The 27,516-nt window shown below is 35.0% G+C and overlaps 1 protein-coding gene across 1 annotated transcript; it reads left to right on the top strand.

Annotated features, from left to right (window-relative positions):
* The first annotated feature begins 3,347 nt into the window (after window positions 1-3,347).
* Window positions 3,348-23,291, top strand: LOC126738243 (heat shock 70 kDa protein 1-like). Its single transcript, XM_050443480.1, has 8 exons — window positions 3,348-3,605; window positions 3,767-3,925; window positions 4,058-4,168; window positions 4,227-4,505; window positions 6,316-6,645; window positions 6,696-6,863; window positions 6,918-7,159; window positions 22,758-23,291. The coding sequence occupies exons 1-8, from the start codon at window positions 3,458-3,460 to the stop codon at window positions 23,253-23,255; spliced, it is 1,935 nt and encodes a 644-aa protein (XP_050299437.1). The 5' UTR covers window positions 3,348-3,457; the 3' UTR covers window positions 23,256-23,291.
* The last annotated feature ends 4,225 nt before the right edge of the window (window positions 23,292-27,516 follow it).

Below are 27,516 nucleotides of genomic sequence, written 5' to 3'. Positions count from 1 at the left end.
ATCCATAGTTTTTGAGTAAATGAGGAAAAACTGAGCCAATACGTTCTCCTAGTTCTTCTGCATAAAAATATTATTTGCCTTGGTTCTAGTTGTAATGCATATCAAATTGTAGGGAATTTTGTGCCCTTAGTTTTTCTTAAAAATTTCATTGTTTTTGAGAAAACTGAAGAAAATTGGACCATTAGGAACTACTAGTTTTTTTAACATAAAAATACCATTTTCCTTGTTTCTTGAGTATAGAAAAGTATTAAGGGTTGTAATGTATGTCAAATGAAAGGAAATAAAATTTTCTTTAACAAGTAACTTATGATTTTTTTTGTGAAAATCTATAGTTTTTGAGTAAATGAGGAAAAACTAAACCAATACGTTCCCCTAGTTCTTTTGAATAAAAATATTATTTGCCTTGTCCTCTTAGTTGTTCTTGGAAATTATATTGGTTTTTTTAATGCAAATATGTCATTGGCTTTGTTTTTTTGTTTAATAAAAGTATCGACGGTTTTTATGCATATCAAATAAAAAAAAAATTAAAATTTCCCCAAAAATTTTTTCGTAATATGCATAGTTTCTGAGAAAACTGACGAAAATCTACATCAATTCCTCAGTTTCCCAAAGCTAAATCATTGATACCAACCTAAGAAAAATTAAATGTGAATTTTAGGAGTAATAAGTATGACACATAAAATTATTTTAAAAAATCTCTTAGTTTCTCAATAATGCCTGCATAAAAATATATTAAATTTTTGACAATTTCAGAGATAAGCAGTGCCACAAACCTACAAACATTTTGAATTTCGCGCTCATTCTAATCACCAACCCAAGAATATCATAAGTGTCAAAGGCAATGCCATACTGCCAATATAAAAGTAAATTGAATCTGTAAGGGTTTGAAAGTCAGATCAATACTACCAACCCAAAAATGCTCTGAATTTTCGAGTCTTTTAAGTCAATGTTGGTAGAACTTATAAAAATTCCCCAGTTACCCAAATCATTACTGCCAACCTAAAAATGTCCTATGACTTCACGTCTTTCAAAGCAATAATATCAACTTAAAAACTCTAATGTTTCGAGCCCAAATTAGTACTGTCAATCCCGTTTTTCGAACCAACACTACCAACCTAAAAATCTAAAACTTCTACGGCAAAATACCCAATTTCCGAGACTTGCCAAATAAATACTCAATAAAAGGGTATAGTCGAATTCCATGATCCTCCAAGGGCATTTGACCTTACCAACAATCAAACGTCCCTATATCAGCAGAAATTATGAAGAAAGCAGTAATGCCAACATAAGCAGAAATAACCACGGAAACACCTTGAATTTGTAAATAATTCAAACCACAACTACCAAGCTGGAAACCTTAAAGTTTCAACGCCAAATCGATACAATACTTGACCAGATTCTCGTAGTTCTTCAAGGCTTATTCAGCACTACCAACAGAAACCGAATAAATGAAATATCTTCGCAAAATTCCCTAAATTTCCTAACTTTTTTTAACGTGTTCCGTGACTTACCAAAGACATTTGACAATGTTGACAATTTCGTGTTTGTATTTTGTTTTCGTGTTTATAACAACATGAGATTTTTGGGAAATAGTTAATGGAATATTTAATAACTTATATATTTAATGGAATACAAACCTATGAATATCTGAAGAAACGGGCGAACATCAACAGACAACTTGCGAACTATAGAAATCATAAGTGTTTTCTTTTACATTTACTCAACAAATTGAAAACAAATTGAGTTGTAATGTGATCTGTGTAGGTCTAGGCCTGATGATGCTCCGACAGGAGCGAAACTTTTAAAGAAATTATATGGATTTGATGAGACCGTGACTTTGTGTCCTTATCTTTGTTTTGTTTTCGTTTGGTCTCTTAGAGAAAAATGGATGGATGTTTTTATTTGAAAATGCATAGTTGAGCAAGCTTAAATTGAGCATTTAAGAAACTTTCGTTGATAATTCTTAATTTACTAGAGGTAGCAACATAAGTCAAACTTTATTTGATTGACAGCAGCCTGTTCTACAATAATGGTTTTAACATCTATGGCTATACGAGTAATATCAAAGAATATATCTGAAACTGAAAAATTTAAAAACTGAACTAACACGTACCCCTGGTTCTTCTGCATGAAAATATTATTTGTCTTGGTTCTACTTGTAATGCATATCAAATTGCAGAGAATTTTGTGCTCTTAATTTTTTTTGAAAATTGAATTGTTTTTGAAAAAACTGAGCAAATCTACACCATTAGAAGCTACTAGTTTTTTTGCATAAAAATGCCATTTTCCTTGTTTCTTGATAATGAAAAATTATTGACGGTTGTAACGTATATCAAATGAAAGGAAATTGAATTTTCTTCAAAAAGTGTCTTATCAGCTTTTTGTTGAAAATGTATAACTTTTGAGTAAATTGAGAAAAACTGAACCAACACGTACCCCTAGTTCTTTTGCATAAAAATATTTGCCTTGGTTCTAGTTGTAATGCATATTAAATGGAATTTTGTCTGAAATTTTATTAGAAATTGAATTGTTTTTGAGAAAACTGGGAAGAAACTAATCTACTATATAAGTACCAATTTAAATTAACCTCTATTTAGTTGCAAACAGTCTATTCTACAACAATGACTTGGTAGGTTGACAATAATGACTTAGTTGGTAGTTGTTTTCTGGTGATTATCATTAGAATTTAAGTTGAAGATCAAATCAATATCTACCATTTAAATCATTTTAATCAAATGAAAAGGTAATGAGATCCATGCTTGTCATCCATGCAATATACATTATCAGTCAAAGGGTAGGTTTTTACTGATGAAATAATAAAAAAAAGTGCAACTTTTCGGTCGAAAACTGCCCCCTTAACCCCTTCCACCCCCTTAGAAAATGCGACCGCTCTCGCTGGCGAGTCATCAGGGTGGCTTTCGGGGGTTGTCGTCGTCCCTTTGATAAATTACGTTTAAAGTTAGTCCGATGGCGAGTAAGGGATGCGGGGGGGAGGTGGGAAAACGAGGTCGAGAGACGGGACTTTCCCACGTCAAATGTAATTTTCGCGACGTACGTCGAGTCGCAGTTGGCAGTTGCTTATTGGATTTCCTCCCCTCCCCCTCCAACAACCATAAAGTTTCATTTCTTTTCGTCACTCTATTGAGATATATGGAGAGAATTTTCGTGAAATGGCGATGATCGTGATGTCATATCAAACTAATTGACAACACGTTGCGTAAAGAAAGACAGAACTGACGTTGACAGGTGACAGCTGACTCAGCTCTCTCTCTCTCTCTCTCTCTCTCTGTCTGTTGTACTGACCGTGTTGGAGAAACTCCAATTTAAATTCGTAACGTTCTCAAAGACATTCAAGTCATCCTGACAATTAAATTTTTCCATCATTATCACTCGCATCATCTCCATAATCAATCGAAATCCTCAGTGTACGTACCACAGTCGTCCTGATTGATGTAGTATGGCCTCATATGTACCCAAGAATCTTCCAGTGGGCATCGACCTCGGCACTACCTATTCAGTTGTTGGAGTTTTCAAAAACGGTGTGGTCGACATTATTGCAAACGACGAGGGAAATCGCACGACCCCTTCTTATGTGGCTTTTACAGGTATATCACCAACAATATCATCGACAGTATCAGTATCAGTATCAGTATCAGTATCAGTATCAGTATCAGTATCAGTATCAGTATCAGTATCAGTATCAGTATCAGTATCAGTATCAGTATCAAAATCATCAGTATCGGTATCTTTTTTCTCTCATTTTTAGACACTGAGCGTCTTATCGGAGACGGGGCTAAAGGACAGGCCGCTCTAAATCCCTCTAATACAGTTTACGGTATCAAAAGACTGATCGGGCGTAAGTTCGACGATCCCACCGTACAGCAGGACATGAAGAACTGGCCATTTGATGTCATTAACGAGAAAGGTACATTCACTTACATACCACCATATCACCTAGATCTCAAGATCATCATGAGAAAGACCATCTTCAAATGACTGAACAGATCATTTGATCACTGGTTGTGCTCACCTTGAATCTCTTCACTTTTGATTCCAGGTAAACCGAAAATCAAAGTAAAATACAAAGGAGAAACCAAGACATTCTTCCCGGAAGAAATCTCGGCCATGGTGCTCACAAAAATGAAAGAAATCGCCGAGTCATACCTGAGTAAGCTCTACTGATCGCTCAACTTGAATCTCTTTAATAACCATTTGGTATGTTAAAGCTTCCAACGTCTCCAAAGCGGTGGTAACGGTACCAGCCTACTTCAACGACTCACAAAGGCAAGCGACCAAAGACGCTGGCACAATAGCTGGCCTAGAGGTGCAACGGATCATCAATGAGCCTACGGCCGCTGCGATAGCATATGGCTTGGACAAGAAGAGCGACAAGGACAGATATGTGCTGATCTTCGACTTTGGTGGCGGTACGTTTGACGTGTCTGTCCTACAGATCGCTGGGGGGATCTTTGAGGTGCAGAGCACTGCCGGCGACACTCACTTGGGTAAGTGATAACATAAAAAGTGCTGCTATCTCTGTTGCTATTGGTTTTATCGTAAATAACTTTATCATCAAAGTTGAAGACCAAGTCAATGTCTACCAAAAACTTCTTAAATCATATTGATCAAATGAATAGTTAATGAGATCCATCGGTTCAAAGTTTACTACACCTCACCAAGAGCTCCATGCGTCGACCTAAGAAACTTTGGACGATAATTCTTGATCTGCTATAGGTAGTAATATAAATTAAACTTTATTTGGATAATATTTGTGAGTTCTACAATATTGATTTTAACACCTGTGATGGTAGGACCAGTATCAATGGAGATATGCAGCCTAATAGGTCCAGGACTTCTTCATGGCTGAAGCTAACGCGAAAATTGCTGATACCTCAGTTGGTAGTTATTTTTTGCTGATCATCGTTATAATCAAAGTTGAAAATCTGCCAAAAACCATGTAAACTATTTTAATGAAATGAATAGGCATTAAGATCTACGGAGTCAAAGTTTGCTACATACCACTAAGAGCTCCAAACGTTGACCTGAGAAACATTCATTGATAACTCTTGATCTAGTATAGATAGCAATGTAAATTAAAATTTATTTGATTGATAATTCTTAGTACTACAATAATGATTCCTCCATCTGTCATCGTAGGACCAATACTAACGGAGATATTTAGTTTAATAAGTCCAGGACTTCTTTATGACCAAACCTTACATGAAAATTGCTGATATTTCAGTTGGTAGTTGTTTTATAGTAATCATCAATAAAATCAAAATGGAAGATCGAGTCAATACCTACCAAATACCATTTAAATCACTTTGATCAAATAGATAGTCGTTGAGATCCATGGATCCAAACTTTGACACAAGCCACCAAGAGTTCCAAGCGTCAACCTCAGAAGCTTTGGTCGATAACTCTTGATCTACTGTAGCTAGCAACATAAATTAAACTTTATTCGCTTGACAATAGTCTATTCTACAATAATGATATTACTATATATGACTGTAGAACCAATACCAATGAAGATATCCAGCTTAATAGGTACAGGGCTTCTTCAAGGTCGAAGATAACGTGAAAATTGCTGATATTTCAGTTGGTAATTATTTTCTGTTGATTAGCATTATAACCAAAGTTGAAGATCCAGTCAATATCTACCGAAAACAATTTAAATTATTTAAATCAATGGGATAGTTCTTCATATCCATAGATCCAAAGTTTGCTACACACGACTAAGAGCCCCAAACGTCGACCTAAGAAACATTCATTGATAACTCTTGATCTATTATAGGTAGCAACATAAATTAAACTTTATTTGGTTGATAATTTGTGGTTCTACAATAATGGTTTCTATATTTATCACTGTAAGAACAATATCAACGGACATATCCAGCCTAATAGGTCTAGAGCTCCGTCATAGCCAAAGCTAACATGAAAGTTGCTGATATTCCAGTTGGTAGTTATTTTATGGTTAGTATCAATGAAATCAAAATGAAAGATCGAGTCAATATCTTTTAAATTACATTTGAATTATTTAAATCAAATGAATAGTTAATGAGATCCATGGATCCAAAGTTTGCTACACACCACCAAGAGCTCCAAACGTCGACCTGAGAAACTTTCGTTGGTAACTCTTGATCTACTGTAGCTTGCAACATAAATTAAACTTTATTCGCTTGACAATAGTCTATTCTACAATAATGAGCTTAACTACTTTATCCATAAAACCAATACTAATAAAGATATCCGGCCTGATAGGTCGAAACGTCCATTAAAAATTCCGAACTTTGATCTAATGATGAGGTATTTAAGGTGGGGAGGACATCGACAACCGGATGTCTCAGTATTTTAAAGAGGAATATAAGAGGAAGTTCAAAAGTGACCTCACAGGAAACAAAAGAGCCTTGAGGAGGCTTCAAACTGCTTGCGAACGTGCTAAAAGAACTCTGTCAACTTCCACTCAAGCGACGATAGAAATCGATTCTCTTGCTGACGGTAATGATTTCTATTCGAATATGACCAGAGCGAAGTTTGAGGAAATCACGTCGGACATTCTGCAAGCCACTTTGGCACCCGTGGAGAAGGCACTCAAGGATGCCAAAGTGAGGAAGGAGCAGATCGATGATGTGGTGCTGGTGGGAGGTAAGTTTTAATTTCAGTGGATTTTTCTGGCTAAAGAGGATTTCGGACAGGTTCCACAAGGATTCCGAGGGTGCAGAGCTTATTGCAGGACGTGTTCCAGGGTAAAACTTTAAATAAATCGATTAATCCAGATGAGGCGGTGGCTTATGGGGCGGCAGTACAAGCTGCAATCCTTGCCGGGGATACTCATGATACTGTTAAAGATTTACTTCTGCTAGGTGCGTTCTATCCAGAGAACTCTTGAGAGAGTTTTTGAGTTTTTTCTTATATAGATGTCACTCCATTGTCGCTGGGGATAGAGACGGCCGGTGGGGTAATGACCGTGCTGATCAGAAGAAACACCACGATACCAGTGAAACACACTCAGATTTTTTCCACTTTTGCTGACAATCAACCTGGAGTGCTCATCCAGGTTTATGAAGGTGAGCGCGGGATGACCAGGGACAATAATTTGTTGGGGAGGTTCGATTTGTCTGGAATACCACCTGCTCCTAGAGGAGTTCCGCAAATAGAGGTGAGTTGTTTTAGAATTTTGATTTTAATTGTTTAGAATTGACAAAAATTGTTTTAAAATTGAGATAAATGGTTCGTTATCGTGCTCTTTTATTGCTAATTTTTCCAAAAAATGCATTGGTACAATTAGATTTTTGAGTCTTTCAGAATCAAAAAAACTTTTTTTAAAATTAGGTAAATAGGTCAACATTCAACAACTTTCCTGGCTGTCTCTTTCACAGAATTCGATCAAATTTTTGGTACCATCAATGGTTCTCTCAGAATCAAAAAAGTTTCTTGAAAATTAAAATTTATAGGTCGACATGGTACTCTTTTCTTGCTAATTTTTTTCAGAGAATTCAATGATTTAATCAGATTTTTTGTATTATCAATGGTTCTTTCAAAATCAAAAAACGTTCTTAAAAATCACGATAAATGGGTCAACATGGTATTTTTTTCTACAGAATCCAATGGTGCAATCAGATTACTGGTATTCTTAGAATCAAAAAAAAATTGTTTAAAAATTAGGATTCTCCTTCTCCTTCTCCTTCTCCTTCTCCTTCTTCTTTTCCTTTTCTTTTTCCTTGCCATTTTCCTTTTCCTTCTCTTTATTTTTCTTCTTCTTCTTAGAATAATGAAATTATGGATCAAAAAATCAGAATTCAGAATTCCTTGGATTCTATCTTTTACTTTTTTTGTAACATGTTTAATTGATCTATTTTTTTATCATCATTATCATTATCAATAATATGAATATTATCATTGGCATCATCAGCATCATCTTCTCATTTTCATACTTTTATTTCTATTCCTATGCAGATTCAAATTCAAATTCTTCTTTTTCTGTCGCTGTCTCTTGTCTCTTTCTCTTCTTCAAAAGAATTGAGAACTTTTTGTAATCCATCCTTTATAGTCTTCAATCATGTTTTCAAATAATCTACTTTTTTATCATCATAATTGCTATTTCTTTTTCTTTTTCCCCTTCTTCTTCTTCTTCTTCTTCTTCATTTTCTTCTTCTAATTCTTCTTTTTTGACTTATTTTTAAATTTGATTTCTTATTACATTGTGTTTTTTTCACTTGTTTGTGTTTCTGCTTTAGTACTATTGTTTCGATTGCTATTTTGTTTGTCTTCTTCCTTAATATAATTATTTTTTTCTTTTTCAACCTTCTTTCCTTTTCCCCTTCTACTAGTTTATTTCTTCTTTTTTTTTCTTCTGCGTCTTCCTAAAATATTGAAGTTACGTATAAAAAGATCAGAATTCAGAACTCTTTGGATCTCATCTTTGTTACATTCTTCAATCACATTGAATTTATCTACTTTTTTATATTCATCATCATCATCTTCTTTTCCTCTTTTTCTCTTTCTCTCTCTGTATTTTTTTGGTCTTTGACTTTTCCTTAAATACAATTTTTAATAAATTCTCTTTTCTCGTCGCTATCAGATGATCGTTTTTTTTGTGACTTTATGAATAACGTTAAAAATTTCTGTGTCAGTGACCGGTGCAAGAAAAAAATTACGGTTCGAATATTTGGGAACTTGTTTCCTTACATCGTGCTTCAAGTTTTTTGTTATTTTGGCAATAGAGGATAGAAAATACTTATTGAATTCTTTACATATTAATTTATTTTTATCCGCGTCCGTGCCATCGGGAGTATTTATGTTTATATCTGGTTTGAAATAACAGTTTTTATTTACAGTGGACCACAAAAGTGATGGTACAATAGACAATTTATATATAAATTTTATTTATAATTTTTATATGAAATAAAAATCAATTTTTACTTTTATGTATTTATTTTTTCCAATGCCCAACATCATAACATAAACCTATTTGCATAATATATCTAACACACAATAAACAAAAAAATAAAATAAAATTTTCTATAAAAATTTAATCCACAAAAGTCAAGGTACTCTTAATTTGTGTAAATCAAAATATGCAAGTATCTTTTAAATTTATTGTTATTTTGTTATTTGCTAATAAGAACATTCCTCTAATACTATTCTGGCATTCGTTTTCAGTATTCACTAGAATATTTCTTCTTAACTTTGACTGGTAAATACAGTGATAATCATGGGAAGAACCGAATTAAGTGTCAGTGAGCGGAAAATTATTATTAATTTGCATAGAGAGGGAAAATCATACACCAAAATTGCAGAAGTGATTAAAAGAAGCAGGTCCACTATACAAAAAGTAGTAAATCGTTTTCAAAATGAAAACAGAATTGAAAATAAAACGCGAACAGGACGTCCTCGGAAGCTGTCAGAGCGCGAATCCCGGTACATATTAAATGAAATTAAGAAGGACCCAAAGAAAAGTGCCATACAAATATCATCAGAGTTAAGAGAAATGTTTGGAGTATCTGTTCATGAAGAAACTGTTCGCCGGAAACTTAACCAGGGTGGATACAAATCCTGTAGTGCACGTAAGAAGCCCCATGTTAGCGATATTAATAGAAAAGAGAGACTGGAATTCGCTGAAAAGTACAAGTCTATTGAACTTGATTTCTGGAGTAAATTTAACATTTTTGGGTCCGATGGTCGTGTCAAGGTGTGGAGGAAACCCGGTGAAGCTCTTAATCCGAAAAATACAATCAAAACAGTGAAACATGGAGGAGGTGGAGTAATGGTTTGGGGTTGCATGGCAACTTCAGGTGTAGGAAATATTGTTTTTATCGACGAAACAATGGATCAAAAAGTATACTTAAATATTTTAAAAGAAAATTTACGTGCCAGTGCTGAAAAATTAGGGTTGCATGAGAACTATTACTTTCAACAGGATAACGACCCTAAGCACAAAGCTTATACAGTACGTCAGTGGTTGGTTTTTAATACTCCCCATCTGCTGGAAACTCCTCCCCAAAGTCCCGATCTTAATCCTATAGAACATTTATGGGATGTTTTGGGGAGAAAAATTTGGCAACATGTGATTCATAATAAATCAGACTTAAAACAGGTAATTTTAGAAGAGTGGCCAAAAATATCCAACGATGTGACGAAAAAACTAGTTCATTCAATGCCAAATCGCTTAAAAGAGGTTATTAAACTGAAGGGTTTTCCCACGCGTTATTGACAGAACTTTATTAGCCCATAGTCTGAAATGTACCTTGACTTTTGTGGATTAAATCTTTGTAAGAAATTTTATTTTATTTTTTTATTTATTGTATGTTAGATATATTATGGAAATAGGTTTATGTTATGATGTAGGGCATTAGAAAAAATAAATACATAAAAGTAAAAATTGATTTTTATTTCATAAAAAAATTATAAATAAAATTTGTATTGTAATTCTCTATTGTACCATGACTTTTCTGGGCCACTGTATATTGCGGTTTATTATGGACCAGGCCGTTTTTTGGCCTCCGAGATGCTTTTTTTGTATTGTTTTTCTAAAGTTTTATATTGAGATTTAATGTTAGGATAGGACCCCAGTGACGTTTGAGAGCCAATGCAAATTTTTTACTTGTTTTGAAATATTTACAATTTCATCGGTTACCCACTGACATTTATGTTTATTTTTAGTGCAATTTTTTAATTTTTTTTCAGGAAAGGATATGTTAAAATAGTGGGTAAAAGTAGTTAGGAAATTTTCAAATTTTGTGTTTAAGTAGATGGTACGGCAACGTAGCGAGACTGCAGGTGTTTTATTGTTATCTCATAATATCGTTTAAATAATCTGTTTTGAGTCCGATTTAATAATTTTTGTTATTATAGTTCGGTAGTGTACGGCTTACGTATTACGAGAGTGTATTTTGTTTCTCTGTGGTATTCCTGCTTCGTAAAAATACTGCTTTTGTAGTCGTTCCGCTGCCGAGTTTGGACCTTGGACCCCTAACCGTTGAGGATAATTTCCATTGTGCTTGGTCTCGAGAGTGTGCAGTGTTGCCGTAGTAACGTGTTTTTCGACTACAATCCGCTATGTCGAGTAAAATCTGTAAAAAATGTAATACCTCCATAGGCAAAAAAATAAAACTGTATTGTGGTGTCTGTAAGGGCTATTTTCATCTATCTTGTGGAGGCGTTTCAGAAGTTGACGCCAGGTTAATGCAGGCTGAAAAGGCTCCCTGGAGCTGCAATCATTGCACTAATAGTGGCCCTTTTAATGCTTCCTCATCCTCCCGTAGAACTACAATTTTCTCCGTACCTGGTGAAGATTTGGAACTAAAAATGCTAATAAGAGAACTGCAGGGTGAACTTCGAGAAATGCGTAAATCTATGGAATTTCTAAACGAGAAGTATGAAGAGGAGAAAGCGAGGGCCAAGGTTTTGTCTGACATAATTACCGAGATATCCAAGGAAAATACTTTGCTTAAGCGGGAGGTACAGAGTATTAAGGATTATCACAATATTTATAATAACTCATGAAGGTTTTAAACATAAAACACTTAATAATTATCAAAAACTTTAATATTATAATAGGTGAATAAAATAGCCACATCGAGTCAAGAGCCGACTTGTTTAACCCCCAAAATCGCAACGACTGCATGCCATCGTTTTTACTTGAGCAGGCACGGTTCCACGATGATTCACCTACGTTCTCGGGTCGTTTTTCGGGTGGTGTGATGATAAATTCCCAGGTCTTCGACCAGCCGATATATTTGTGATGCTACACTCGGCCGTGCTACCATCTTTTCCGTCCCGGAAAACTTTTCCCATAGTTACCTGTAAAAACAAATACATACATATTATCAAACAAATTACACTTTGGAGACAGGAACGTTGGAGTCAACGTAGATGCTAGCTAGACATCCCACTAACATCACAAATTTCCTCAGTCTCCTTTATTTATCTATATCATTTGTCATTAACTAAAACATTTTCCTCAGCTTTCGTGTCTGAGTCACTACTACTACTGCTTTCACAAGCAGCCGTAAAAAGCTTCATACGGTCGACCGAACTAATACCTCTGTATTTCTTTTTTGAACGTTTTGAGCCTGGCAGGTCTTCTACTACGTATCTGTCATTTTCAAGTACCTCTTTTACTATAAAGGGACCCTGATACTTGGGCACTAACTTTGCACTTTTACCGTCATTTGCAAGATTTGTCCGTCGTAGGACTACTAAATCTTCTACTAGGTACTTGTGACACTTCTTTCGTTTTTTATCAAAATAAGCCTTTTGCCTATCCTGATCGTCCTGGATTCGTTTTCCAGCTTCTTCTCTAGTTTTATGGATATCGTTATCCACTTTTTCGTAAGAAACAGCCCCACTTAGAAATGAATCGTGCATTCCCCTAGGCTTGTACCCAAATAGCAACTCGTAGGGACTTTTCCCTGTCGCTTTATTAGTCGAAGAGTTCATACTAAACGTAATAAAACTAATTGTGTTATCCCACTTTCTTTCATCTTCATGAGAAGCTGCTATTGATGACAATATTGTCCGGTTGTAACGTTCTACTTGGCCATTTGCACGTGGTGTTGCTGTGGCATTTAAAATGACCTGTATACCAAGATTTTTGGTAAATTCTTTAAAAGTCTCACTCGTAAAACGTGAGCCTTTGTCACATATTATTCGCCTAGGTACGCCAAATGTCTGGAAAATATATTCCAAAAAAGTTTTAACTGGTCCAGCCTTTGTGTTTTCACTTTACAAATAAAAATTTTGTAAGAGCATCTATTGTCATTATCAAATAAGCATTTCCTTTTGTACTTGTTACAAAAGGTCCTAAATGATCCAGGCGTAAGGTATCCATTGGAATCGTTGTCTTTGGGATTGGATGTAAGTGACCCTCCTTCTTTCCACTGGGTACCTATTGTATGCACAAGCTAAACAAGCTGAGATATATCGACTTACATACTTCCTCATCCTAGGAAACCAATACTTATTTGCTATATTTTCTAGAGTCCTCTCAAGTGCAAAGTGACCCATATTATCATGATGGAACATGGTTACAACTCGTCGAGCTGTTTTAGGTACATACCATCTTAGTCCATTTTCCATATTTTTATATAATCTGCCATCCTTAAGCTTAAAATCTTTGTGTATCTGTCGTTCTTCATGATCTTTTGGTTTGGACGAGAGAACTTCAATTAAATATTTACAACGTTCATCTTTTATTTGAGTTGCCAAAACCCAATCATCATTTGTTATGTCTACCTGAAAGATATCAATAGTTTCCTGTGTTTCCTTGGGTTCTTCCACAGGGTTATGACTCAGTGCGTCTACGTGAGCTATTTTCGTCCCTGGTCGGTACTCAATAGTAAAATTATACTCTTGCGTAATGAGCCACCATCTACCAATTCTAGGGATAAGGTCACGTTTCGTCATGGCCGTCCTTATAGCGTTACAATCGGTGACTATTTTAAAGTGTAGTCCCAGCAAGTAAACTCGAAACCTCTGCAAAGAATTCACAACAGCCAAAGTTTCTAGCTCGAACGAATGGTATCTTTGTTCTTCTTTGCTAGTTTGTCGGCTATAATACATTACAGGTCTTAGCCTATTGTCGGCTTGTTGCTGCATTAGTATACCGCCGAGACCAAGCTTTGAAGCGTCAGTATGAAGCTCTGTGTACCATTTTGAGTGCATGGAATCCCTCTAGCAACAACTTGGTCTTGCAAAATACTAATAGTATTTTCTGATGTGTTCAGAATTGGAAGTCTTAAATCTGACGTAGAAGTCGCACATCTTGGAACAATGGATTCTTTTGTAGGCTCAAAAGACTTTCGAAGATCCACAAAAACGTGACCATCATAACCATCCGAATTTGAACATCGCACCAAGCCAATGTGATTGGGTGGTATTTTAACACTTTTTATTGCACGCAAAATTATTTTATTAGGTGGCAAGCTTTCGAGCTGAGTTAATTCTGCCATTTCAGCATTAAAGAGTCTTGCATTTCCATCGATCAGCATAGCTACAGCATTTTTTCTTGATATTTCGCATTGACGAAGTAACTGCATTTTTCCAAAGTAGTATTCAGTCTAACTCTCATCAGGTAACTTAATGCGGCGAACTAGTTTTCTTATAGCCATAGGAAAATCATGATAGTCTGGAAATGCTTCAATCATTAGTTGCTTCCATTCACTCCAAGTATGTTTATAATCATCAAGACTATTATACCAAGTTCTGGCTAGCCCTGATAATATCGACTGCATATGATAGATCGTCGTTTTCTCGTCCCACCTATTGATCTGTGACAGCTGATCAATTTTGTCTAGCCACTTACTACAGTTCTCACCATGATTTCCAGGCGAAAATTCTGGGATACAGTCGGGCTTAATAGATAAGCGTACAGCGCCCCTATTGTCATTTTGTAATAACAGGTCTACCAATTCTTCCAGCTGTTTAATTCGTTTGTTCGATTCATTTTCGTTTGCACCATAAACATCAGAGCGTGGACTCTCTGTGATGTTAGCTTCAGGAATGGTTTGTATGTTGTCCCAATTTGCCTGATTTAATGACCTTCTGACCGTATCACGTCTGTGTGTAACGTCTACATCACGTACGTGTGTCAAACGATCACTATTTTGCGATTGAATATTACGCCTTTCGTTGTGGGATAAACTTTCTTCAAATGGCCTATTTGTATTATGTACTTGAACAAAAACTTTTTCTATAGGACGCTGTAAGCGGTTATCTACTACTTTACTAGGTACTGACACTGAGGAGAGTGTTTGATTACCACTATCTTTCGTAGAAATTGATTTGGAGGTATTTAAGTTATGTTCCGGAGTACTTACAGTTGTTTTTCTATGAGTTTTTCTTTGTTTACGTTTTCTTTTGTATCGTCCTGCACAATCACTACTAGATAAAGTACTAGAGCTGCTACTCGTAGAATTAGTAGAGCTACTAGGACGCCACGCTTTTTACCCATGTTTTGTTATAAAGACAAACAATTTAAAAAAAAAAGTTTCTTAGCTGCACGGACGACTGCAGCAACAACAACTAACTTTATCCAACAACAACAACTAACAACAGCTTACACAACCGAACTAGGCCAAAATATTATTAACTCCAAAAAAATAATAATAAACTTAAACACAATAAAACAATACATATAGTCACAAAATTACACGAAAACTGCTTCGGATAGAGCGTTTTAATCCCTCCGCTGCACTATAATAACTCACGAAGGTTTTAAACATAAAACACTTAATAATTATCAAAAACTTTAATATTATAATACGTGAATAAAATAGCCACATCGAGTCAAGAGCCGACTTGTTTAACCCCCAAAATCGCAACGACTGCATGCCATCGTTTTTACTTGGGCAGGCACGGTTCCACGATGATTCACCTACGTTCTCGGGTCGTTTTTCGGGTAGTGTGATGATAAATTCCCAGGTCTTCGACCAGCCGATATATTCGTGATGCTACATATTTTAGAGCAGAATAAAGTCAAGTCCAATATTTGTGTGACCGGTCTAGTGCAGAGGGAAGAAGATAAAGTAACCACAGTGGGAAAATTGAAGAAGCTTTTCAACTACATTGATGTCCAAGTATCTGAAACCGCATTTAACACCATTAAGTATGTCCCTACGAAAACTAGTGGTACAAAGGTTATCCTTACCCTAGAAAACGTAGACGCGAAAAAAATGATTCTTGATGCACGAGTGAAAAAGGGTCGTATAACGAGTAGAGCCATAGGACTGGGTGAGTCAACAAGCTACATCTTTTTGGATGAGGAACTAACTCCACTAACCTACCAGCTTTTTAAAAAGGCGAAACTACAACTAAAAAATCACGGTTTTAAATATATTTGGCATAGGAATGGTAATATTTTAGCTAGAAAAAGTGATAATGATGATTTAATCGTAATTAAAAATGAAAGCTTTCTGGAAGAACTACTTAATTAATCTAATAATTCTCCTTTATTTTCTCTATTAATTTATTTGTTATTTACTCCTTTCACTTTGCAATGGATTCTTTAGGAAAAGATCTTAAAATCGGTCATTTGAATGTAAGATCCCTGCTGCCTAGTATCAAGGACGTACAAAATTATTTACTGGCTTTAAACCTAGACATTTTGGCGATTTCGGAGAGCTGGCTAGGAGTAAGTGTATCTGACGAGGAAATTTATATCGATGGCTACCATTTTTATAGAGTTGACAGAGGGATTAGAGGGGGTGGAGTGGGAGCTTATATAAAAGATAATTTACAGGTTGATAAAATTAATGTAGTAGACTCCAACGCATCATTGGAACAAATGTGGCTTACAATTAAATTTAAAGTAATCACCCTCGGTGTGGGTATTTTTTATAGACCTCCAAAATATAATGTAATTGATGCACTTAATATTTTAGAAAATTCAGTCGGGTTTATAATGCCCTTGTGTGACGAATTGGTACTGTTGGGGGATATTTATATTAATTTATTACGTCATAACAAAATTAGTAACGATTATGATAATTTTTTGGAATCTTTTAATTTTAAACAAATGGTTATTAATCCAACTAGAATTTCAGCATCTGACCCTAGCTTACTAGATGTTATTATTCTCTTCAATGAAAATTTGTTGATAGGGCCGGTGTATCACAAGGATTTGCATGATATTTCTGATCATCAATTAATATACTGCTCAATTAATATTACGGCACAGATTACCTAAACCTTTAGGTAATCTGATTACCTTTAGGTAATCTGTGATTACGGTACCTTCCACCATTCCTAAGTATATTGAATACCGAAATTTTAAATATTTTGATTCTGATCGATTTCACACTGATTTGTGCAACTGCAACTGGTCAAATATTTTAGACTACGATAACGTTGAGGACAAGCTACAGTTTTTTACTGACTTAATAGTTGCTCTATTTGATATACATGCCCCTAAGCGTAGGATTAAAGTCACCAAACCCAAATCACCTTGGTTTACAGATGTTCTAAAGTTAATGAAAGCTGAAAGAAATAAAGCTTTGTCAAAGTATAAAAAATCTCGTGAGATCAAAGACTGGGAGGCCTATAAAACCTTAAGAAATATGTTTACCCAGGCTGTCCGCAGCGAAAAGAAAGCCTATCTAGAATATGTGACAAGCAGCAAAAATGATAAGTTGATGTGGCAATCTATAAATCAATTAAATGTTTACAATAAAACAAAAAATAATTTTAACTTACCATTAAACTTAAATAGCCCAGACAAGATTAATAATTTTTTTATTGAGTACGCAAAATATGTCCCACTGTCGACCAAGACACAATAAATTACTATAATACAAACCGCGGGACTAATGGCAGGTTTAAGTTAAATCTTGTTACAGAAAAGGATGTTGAAAGTGCTCTATCCCAACCAAGATCGAATGCTGCTGGCGCTGATGGCATAACTCTTTCCATGCTTAGACTATGCTGTCCTCTTGTTATTCCATTTTTGACCAATATATTCAATACATCAATAGAAACGGGTGTTTTTCCATCTCAGTGGAAGACAGCTATTGTTATTCCTATACCAAAAACTCCAGGTGTAAAACAACTGTCAGATTTGAGGCCAATTAGCCTTTTGAGTGTTTTGTCTAAGGTATATGAGCGGCTTATATATAAGCAAATGCTGCTTTATTTTCACGAAAATCATTTACTTTTTGAGGGCCAGTCTGGTTTTCGTAAGGGATTTAGTACAGCAACGGCCCTGCTCAATATTCTTGATAACATAATTAAGGCATCAGATCGTGGATATACGTCCGCGGTTGTGTTTCTCGACTTTAGCAAGGCATTCGATACTTTGGATCCAAAACTTTTTCGAGCAAAGCTGAAATATTATGGTTTTGAAGAAATAACTTTAGATTTGCTCGGGGATTATTTGGAGGGGAGATGGCAGCGTGTGTCTTTAAATAATAATAAATTTGAAAGTCTTCGCGTGGAGAGGGGTGTGCCACAAGAATCAATACTGGGGCCACTGTTGTTTATTATTTTTACAGCGGACATGTGGAAATCTGTTAGTCATGTGATTTAACAAGTAATATTATATCATATGATTTAACAAGTATATTAATATTGTTTCCATATTTTGTGGCAATTCAGTCGTAAACACTTGCTTTTTATTATTGTATACTATCATTTCGAATAGTTTATTTATACTGCAGTACGTTAACCGAATATATTTTATGAAATTGCGAAACCTAAAACAATTGAAGGAGTGCCGAAATATTTTGTTAAATTATGCTGTGTGCTACCTGTACAAAAGTAAAAATTAACAATAGTTGTTCGCATTGATAAATGATTTATAAACTAATTAATTCAGGTAAATGCATTATAGTCAAAAAAATGTATTCATGTCGAGTACATAATGTTAATAATTTCAAGTCAAAGCGAAAAAGACGAAATAATGAATGACATTGGTGATCACTAATTGTAATCTAGATAAAGATGTCCTGTATGTAGATGACACAAATATATGCAATACCTGGAATTCTTTCAAATTAATGTCCATTATCGAAAAACCTATGAGAAACTTTTAGCATATAAAAGCTTACTTTAGTCGAATATTTTTTATTTGGAGCATAAACAGGATGTGCCATATGTTCTAATTTTTTTGGAAGGACTCTCTATAGCTTATGGGTCAAATATGTTCTTTAAGGGGATTTATAAATAAGCTTTAACCCTTGAAAATGTTCGTCGTTACATATGGGCACGAAATAAAAACTCTTCTGTCAAGAAATATGAAATATTTTGATGAATCTGAAAAAGAAAAATAATCTCTTGAATAATATATTTCTTATAAGAGATTCTTAATCTTTTTTATTTAGTCTGTCATGATGCAGCTATAAGTACCATTTTATCTTAAGACTTGTTTTTTACTTTTTATACCATTTTGAATTTTCATTCTTAGATTAAATAAATTCTTTTATTACCTGCCAGGTTTACTTTATTGACTCAGCTTATAACTGGATATTGTAATTTGTGGCAATATAGATATTGACTGATTTATTGATTGATTAATTCCTAATACAATATTCTAATATCTAGTTAGATATCTGCATACCTTGATCTTATAGTTCAGGTTTGATTTTAACAAATACGTTGATTGATCTACAGTGTGACCTATTTGTTTTCTGGTCACCCTGATAAAAAGTTTATTTTTGGTGCGATTTTGCTCGGGTTTTTTTTTAAATGTTAGGTCCAGAAAAACTGCATCATTATAGCAAAAAAAATTCTGCCATGCAAATTCCAAGGCCTACTAATGTCAGTTTTTAAGGGCCAAATTTTAAGAATCCATGCTAAGCATTTTTTTTAGCAAAAAATTGTGCACACCACTGGATTCGGCATCCCCCAAAACGGCCTTATACCAGATTTCACCAAAAAATATTAAATAATAACAATTTTATGATAAAAAAAAGAAATGCGCTTTACTTCTAAATTGTCTTTAAAAATTATTGAAATATTGAATTGTCACATTTGACATCTAACTGTCAAAAGTGGTAATAGAACGTGTTTAGATAGTATTAGTAATCATGGAAAATTTAAATTTAAGAGAAAAAATTGAAATTGTTCGACTGTACTGTGCAACGTGTTAATAAAATTTTCAATGAAACAGGATCTGTTTCAAAAAATCTACTTAAAAATAGACATAATGGACGGCATAAGATGTTTGCAAAGTAATAAGATGTTTGCAATAAAATAACATAAAAGCATTTAAGCCAAAATTTTTGCACACCTTAGAGGATGGTGACCAGGCAAGAAGATTAGAGTTTTGCTATTGGCTTCAGGGAGAATATTTAATCAACAGAAACTTTCTAGATCAAATCCTTTTTAGCGATGAAGCCACTTTTACCACAAATGGCATAGTCTGCAGTCAAAATTGCCGCCACTGGTCCGTGCAGAATCCAGAATTTATAATAAATGCAAGGAGACAGTATTCGCAAAAAATTAACGTTTGGTGTGGAATACTAAGCGACAAAATTATTGGCCCTTTTTTCTTTAATGGTAATTTGAATAGAATTAAATTTTTGAATTTTCTTGAGAATGAATTTTCGAACGCATTAGAAGATTTTCCCTTAAGATATCACCTTAATTTGAAGTTTCAATTAGATGGTTGTCCTGTCCATAATGCTCGTTTAGTAAGAGACTTGTTAAATCAACATTGCAAGTCAGTATGCTGATGACACCCAAATAGGAGCAGAATTCTCAAAAAATAATTTTAAGGCGGCTGAAGACAGACTTAATGAAACGCTAAATAGTATATTAACATATTCAAATAATAACGGTTTAAAGTTAAATCCCAATAAATCCGCAGTAATGTTCTTTGGGCCAAATACCGGGTGGGCTAAATCGAATATAAAAATTCAAATGGGTGGTGTTGATATACCAGTGGTTGCAGAGTACAAGAACTTGGGAGTTTGGTTCGATGAAAAATTAAGATTTAGGGGACATATTTCAAGGGTTAAACAAAAATCCTATTTTTCATTGCGTAATTTATATAAAAGCAGGCACTTTCTCAACTTCGGTATAAAGAAGCAGTTATGTGAGACCCTGGTTTTGTCCCAGTGCAACTACTGCAACTTTGTCTATGGCCCTTGTCTTGATATGAGTAGTAAGTACAAGTTACAAAAAATACAAAACTCCTGCATAAGACTTATTTTTAATCTACGCTTAAAAGATCACGTCAGCCATAGACTAAAGGAGCTTCAGTGGTTAAGTATTGAGGACAGACAGCAGCTTCATTTTGCTTCTTTTCTTCATAGGATGCTCAAAACTGAATCGCCAAACTATCTATTTGCAAAAATTACACATAGATCAAGCCTTCATAACCGAGATACTAGATATAGAGACTATTATGAAATTCCAAGGCATAAGGGAAGCTTCTTTAAATCTTGCTTTAGCTATACTTCTGTTAATTTATTAAATCATTTGCCTGGAAACATAAAAATGTTTAATCAATCAACTTCGACTTTTAAAAAGAAGTATAAAAGTTACCTTTTTTCTAAATACTAATCACTTTATTTATTTATTTATTGTTTTTTTTTTGATTAATCACTTGTTTTTGTCTTGTGGATTCTGGAGAGAATTTTGCCTTATTTTTTTGCTTTTGATTTACTTTATGTTTTGTAGATTTTTTAGGGACAATTTTCAGTTGTATTTTCTATTTATTTGAATATTTAATTTACCTTACTGTATGTTTCGACGTTGTTGTAATTATTGAAATCTTATATTTTGTTTTTGCTATGAATACTCGGCTAGCAACAGCTGTGCTGAATCTCACCGAGTATAAAATAAAGTCGTTTTTTTTTTATTTATTTATTATTATTATTTAAGTTCGTTCACCCAGTGCTCTGCTAATAAAGAGTCATGGAATTTTATTTTGTTGTTTTCATTGTAAATTCGCCCTACGACAGCACTCACCTCTGTGGCCCGCCTCTGAGCTGCAGCGTCCACCAAGACAGCCTTATGATCACAAAATTCACAGTCTTCCGTAAATGACAGTATCTCACCGTAGTTAGTATAGATTTTGTCGAGCGTTGAGCCTGAAATGGATTTAGTAGGAAGAGAGTGTGATAATTTAAGATTAAAAGCAGACATTAAGTCGTCAAAACTGGACCTAGATGAGTTAGATATATTATTGACATTAAAAAAATCTAGATTAAAATCGGCTCCCAAAACAAATAAGTGGCCTTCCCTTTTGCTGCTATTAGAAGTTTCTCTAGATTTTTTGAAGAAGAATAATTTTTCCTTTACTATAATCGGGAGAACGATAGAGCGACAAAAACATGCAATTTATTTTCTCGAGTTTAAACTGACATGCGCAATATTCAAATGTTTGTTCCGTACATACACAAGGCAACTCCTCCGCCCCCCATATTTGATCTACAATAAAAGGAACTTAAATAATAGTTTTCGAGTGAAAATGTTTTTATTTCGGATTCACTGCACCAGTGTTCTGCAAAACTAACCAGGGCAGGGTTTTTTAGTTTTCTCAAAAATACCTCCATTTCTAGCTGCTTTTTACGGACGCTTCTAGTGTTGATTTGGCATATTCGCACGGTATCTCGGTTTAATTTTCTGTGGGGCGAGTCTCGAAAAAACTGAAACTGACTTACAATAATTCCTTTGTCCCATACAGATAGACTCCTTTATGTTCGCTCTCACACCAATTTTAAAGGCACTGTTAGATCCCTTTGTGTTCAGCTTGTGGCATTTAAAGCTTTCATTAGGCCAGTGTGTTTGCAGAAAAAGGTGAACATCGGAAGATTCAATGTGCCCAGCAGTGTTCCCCACATACAGCCATGTGAATGTAGTAGCTGCCTTCAAGTCCACTGGCTGCGCATTGGGTTTAATGGGTGCAACGATATCGGCTTTGACGTGAGTGAGTTGATGTTCTAGTGTCACAACGGTTTAACATAGATTAAAATTGTTTTTACTTTCTTGTTTTCACTTTTCCAGGTCTATTCGATGATAAATAGCAAATGTTAAATTGTTTTTTTTTTTTGAAAATAATAAAATCTCTGATATTTTCTATATGACACCCAATATATTACATCATTTTTAAATTCTTGCCTAGAACTCCATAAAATTTGATGGGTCACAATTCAGACAAACCGTTTTAGAGGTATAAACAGTTGAAAATTGCCTCTATTTTTTTTTCCTTTGAAATGCTATAGTGTCAAAACGGTTCAACATAGATTCAAATGGTTTTCACTTTTCTATCTTGGATTTTGCAACTGTTTATCTTACCTTATATCTCCTTTTGACAGGTGACATTTGACATAGACGCCAACGGCATCCTCACCGTTTACGCTAAAGAACAAGCCACCGGTAGACAAAACACCATAACAATCACCAACGACAAGGGCAGACTAACAAAGCAGCAAATCGAAAAAATGGTATCGGACGCCGAGAAATTCAAGGAGCAAGACCAAGAGGTCCGGGCAGCGGTCGCTGCCAGAAACGAGCTGGAATCTTATGTTTACCAAATGCGATCCGTAACTCAAGACCCGGCAGTGTCCAGCAAAATCAGCAGTCAAGAGAAGGCGAATATCCTTAAGGTTTGTAAGGAGGTGGACGACTGGTTGAAATCCACCGATAAAGCTTCCGAGAGGGAGTACGTAGCTAAGAAAGACGCTATAGAGAAAGTGTGCAAACCTGTTATGGTGAGGCTGTACTCTTCTGCTGCGGGACAGGCTCCACCACAAAGAGATTTTCCTAGTAATAATGATGATAGTGGGGGGCCGGTCATCGATGAGGTTGATTAAGTGTATTTTTTTTCAATAAAAACATCATCATTAAAAGCGTTTTTTTATTTACTCATTCCCTCTCAGTTTCATAGAAAAGTTCCCAAACAGTACAAATATGTTTGAAATTGTCATAGAGCACGCCATATAAGGATGTGTTAAAGAATATTTCTACCTGGATTACTATGGTTGTCGAATGTCATTAACCCATTTGACCCTGAAACTATATTTTTCCGAATTTGTATATTTTTTTCTTAAAAACGGTCAATAGAAGGTCCCATAAGTCGAGAAAAAATCATGACAGGACTGTAGGATAGAGGGCTACTATTAGAAAACTTAAAAATATGTTTATATATCTTACAAAATGCTTATACTTAAACTTAAAAACTAATTTGTATGATAGTCCACAAAACAGTTTTTTGAGTGAAGACCAACTTCACATTTTTGGCACACAAAATTTGCTTTTTTGTGGCACACAGCACATTTCCGTTGACTCTCGTGATATGTAACTAAATAATCTAGTCTATCGTAATGTGAGAATTGGAATGCAGTTTTTGGCAATTTCGAAGGTCCTCTCTTGTTTCTTGTTGTTTCCTGTACGTTTCGAGCAGCTGTGTCCCTAGGTCCCTTCTAAACTGAAGTTGGTCAAAAGTACCACCATTATTCCTATGGAGTTGCCACGAGTTTTGTGAGGCCATGTCTACACAGTGGGAAAATAACGGAAAATACCACTTTTTACCTCGTACTGAAACTCTATATTGGCTTATGTTTTGGTCACTACGGTCTACACCTCCCATAATTTCGTTGTATGCCTTGATCAATTGAGGCTGTTCTATATAAACATGCTTTTTTTCAGCCTGTGAAAATCGTTTGACCTTATTTACTGGCAAAACTGAACATGCATTGGTGGCTAAAGTAACAACGCTGTGGTCACTCCATTTGCATAATGCGATTTCATTATCGGCAACACCCCATTCAAATGTACCTCGTGTCTTTTTCTTCAGAACTGCCGCATTGCTAAATGGAGATTGTGAGATCCGGTTTTCACCTATAATACCAGTTGCCTTGATGTTCCTCAATTTTAGCTCCTTTAGAAGTGACAAAGATGTGAAAAAATTGTCAAAAAATATGTGAAAGGGCTGGTAAGGCATTTTCTGTAAAACATCTGAATATTGTAGAACAACTGACGCTCCCAAACCCAGGTGTTTATATTTGTCCGGAATTGTTGTCGACGCACTTTGGTAGGGATCAAAATAAACAATGTATCCAAGGCGTAGGGTACCTACCCAAAATTTATACCCTCACCTTATAGGCTTGCCTCGAATAAATTGCTTACCGCTATGTCTCCCAAAATACGGTATCATGGCCTCATCAAGGCTGTGATTCTCTTCAACTGGGTCATAATCAAAAAATTTTTTATTTAGACTCTTGAAAAGAGGACGCAGTTTCGAGTACTTGTCTTTTTTATCCAGGGAAGTATTATCACTGCAATGAAGTTAGAAACGTATCATCCATTTTTCTCTAAGAGACCAAACGAACACAAAAACAAAGGTAAGGACACAAAGTCACGGTCTCATCCAATCTATATAAATTCTTAAAAAAGCTTAAAAGCTACACGTGTTTCGCTCCTGTCGGAGCATCATCAGGCCTAGACCTACACAGATCACATTAGAACATGAGTTGTAATTATGTAATTACGTTTGATAACTTATAATGTTTATAGGCTGTTCTTTTTATTTATCAATATTGTTACCATAAGAAAAGTGCTTTAATAGGTGAAAATGAAAATCCCCAATAATAATGCTAGCCAGTATCATTAAAATCATTAACTTATTCTAAGTAATATTCAAAAAAAACTAAAAAAATTGACATTTTCAATCTGACGTTAATGACATAGAACTGAACCCAAATATTTAATGTCAACTAAATCAACACACAACAATCAAACATAATCTCTATCAGATACTACAGACCTAATTTTATATTTAATATCTATCTCGCCTGTTCTACTATTATCACTCGTGCATTTTTCCAACCTGTACTCATAAATGATCAGCTCGCATGGTTCAATTTCAGGTGTTACGTGAGTCTCACTAAATAGTATATTCCAATTTATTGCCAATTAGACAATGCTATTTTTGTTGTTACATAACCCTGGCAATTATAGTAAACTATACAACATGTTGTAATGTGATCTGTGTAGGTCTAGGCCTGATAATGCTCCGACAGGAGCGAAACACGTGTATCTTTTGAGTTTTTTTTAAGAAATTATATAGATTGGATGAGACCGTGACTTTGTGTCCTTACCTTTGTTTTTGACTGCAATGAAGATTACTCATTATGAATTGAAATCTATCTCTGGAAATAGCGGTTAATATAAGTTTATTCTGGGTATCGTTGCAATTTTGCCAATACATATGTCGCTTTGGAACAGTTGTATATCCACTGACAAGTAATACCCCTATGAAGCAGTGCATCTCGTCTGCAGTAACGTTACCGGGGCGGTTTTTTTGCTGTGCATAAATATTGGTAAAATTCTCATCAAAGAACAGCTTGAAAATATTTCCAGGGGAACGATTGCTTTGTGCTGATTGCCATTGCATAAACGTAGACTCTAAATCTTTATTGAGAGTATAGTCAAACGTCTTTATGTGTTTAGGTCGCCTTTCAACAAAAGTGGACAGTAGTAGATCGTCTTCACTGTCCCAATCGTCTTCACCTTCTACGTCAAATTCAATTTCCGCCGGGGCCCTTAGTTGCACTCCGGGTAAATTATTTGGTACTACATCGTCTTCAGCCCCGGAATCTTCATCGGTATCGCAGTTTTCGTTGGCATTTTCGGGTGGAAAAATTGTAATGCCTGTAGGAATGTCCGAGATAGAGTTCTGCCATGGTTAGTGGCTTTTTCCAATACCTGTAAAAAACCACATAGTAGTATACAGGGTGACAATTTCAAGAGTAGCCATGGCTTATAATTTTTAAACCGTAAAAGATATAAAAAAATGCTTAAAACCGTTTCTATAGTAACAAGGGGAAACCAAAATGATGAATTTTTTAGGGATATACTATCATCCCCCTAACCCCCAGAGCCACCCCCTTAAAAATTTTAAATTGGAAGGGTAGTCGAGTGATACCTTGTTTGAAAGGTCTATTAATTCCCTATATTATGCGACCCTACTTATAATAATCAGTGCATTTATTTTAGAGTTATGCCAATTTTAATATTTTATTAAAGGTTATTTAAGTGTTTTTTAATTTCTTATAAAATTAACATATTTTGAAAATGTCATAAAATATTTAACATTTGAACATTAGTACAAATGGTTAAGAACTAGGAAAACACTCTGCAATATTGCATTTATTCTATTTTTAAAACAATAAAAATCTGCATTGAACTTTAATTATTTTATTAAATGCTCAATGTGGCTTCCATTATTTTGCAAGCAAAAGTACAATCTGTTTTCAAACTCTTGACGAACATTTCTAAAAACTTCAGTAGTTAATAATCGGCACTCTTGTGTAATTCTTTGTTTTAGCTCCTCAATGGTGGCAGGCTGCGTTTTGAAAACGACCGATTTTAGGTGACCCCAAAGAAAAAAATCGAGAGGTGTGAGATCTGGCGATCTTGGCGGCCACTCAATAGGTCCTCTTCTACCAATCCATTGGTCTGGATAATGATTATCTAGCCACTCTCTAACAGGCAATACATAATGTGGTGGGGCCCCATCGTGTTGAAAATGCAATAAATTTTCATCAAGAACAAGATCTCCATTTTCATCCCTTTGGTTTTCCAATTCCGTTATTACTAAAGGCTCAACAGTTGTTTCTAACATTTCAGCATAAATTTCTCCATTTAGATTATCATCAATAAACAATGGCTCAATTATATTATTCCCTAGAATTCCGGCCCACACATTTATTTTTTGGGGATATTGGGTGTGCCCTTCCCTAAAAATATGGGGATTCTCATCACTCCAGTAACGGCAGTTTTGCTTATTAACGTTACCGTTTAAATAAAAAGTGCACTCGTCACTGAAACAAATGTTTTTTATAAAACGTGGCTCATTTATTATTTTTTGGGTCATTAATTCACAAAATTCGACCCGCCTGTCTGGATCGTCATCACCAAGTTCTTGAACAATCTGTAGCTTGTAAGGATGGAATTTATTAATTTTTAATATCTTTCGTACTGATTCACGAGACACTCCTGTGGCAGCTGCTGCTTGACGAGTCGACATACCAGGATCCATAGCAAAATGCCCAAGAACCTCAATCTGAGTTG

This window comes from Anthonomus grandis, chromosome 7 (assembly GCF_022605725.1).
Source record: "Anthonomus grandis grandis chromosome 7, icAntGran1.3, whole genome shotgun sequence".
Classification (NCBI taxonomy): domain Eukaryota; kingdom Metazoa; phylum Arthropoda; class Insecta; order Coleoptera; family Curculionidae; genus Anthonomus; species Anthonomus grandis.
Note: the sequence above shows the minus strand (reverse complement) of the source record. Positions and strands in the feature narration are given on the sequence as shown.

Coding starts and splice junctions, on each gene's coding strand:
- LOC126738243 (XM_050443480.1), top strand. CDS start 3,458: ATGGCCTCATATGTACCCAAGAATCTTCCAGTGGGCATCGACCTCGGC. Junction 6,646..6,695: donor TGATGTGGTGCTGGTGGGAG/GTAAGTTTTAAT, acceptor GATTTCGGACAG/GTTCCACAAGGATTCCGAGG. Junction 7,160..22,757: donor GAGGAGTTCCGCAAATAGAG/GTGAGTTGTTTT, acceptor TCCTTTTGACAG/GTGACATTTGACATAGACGC.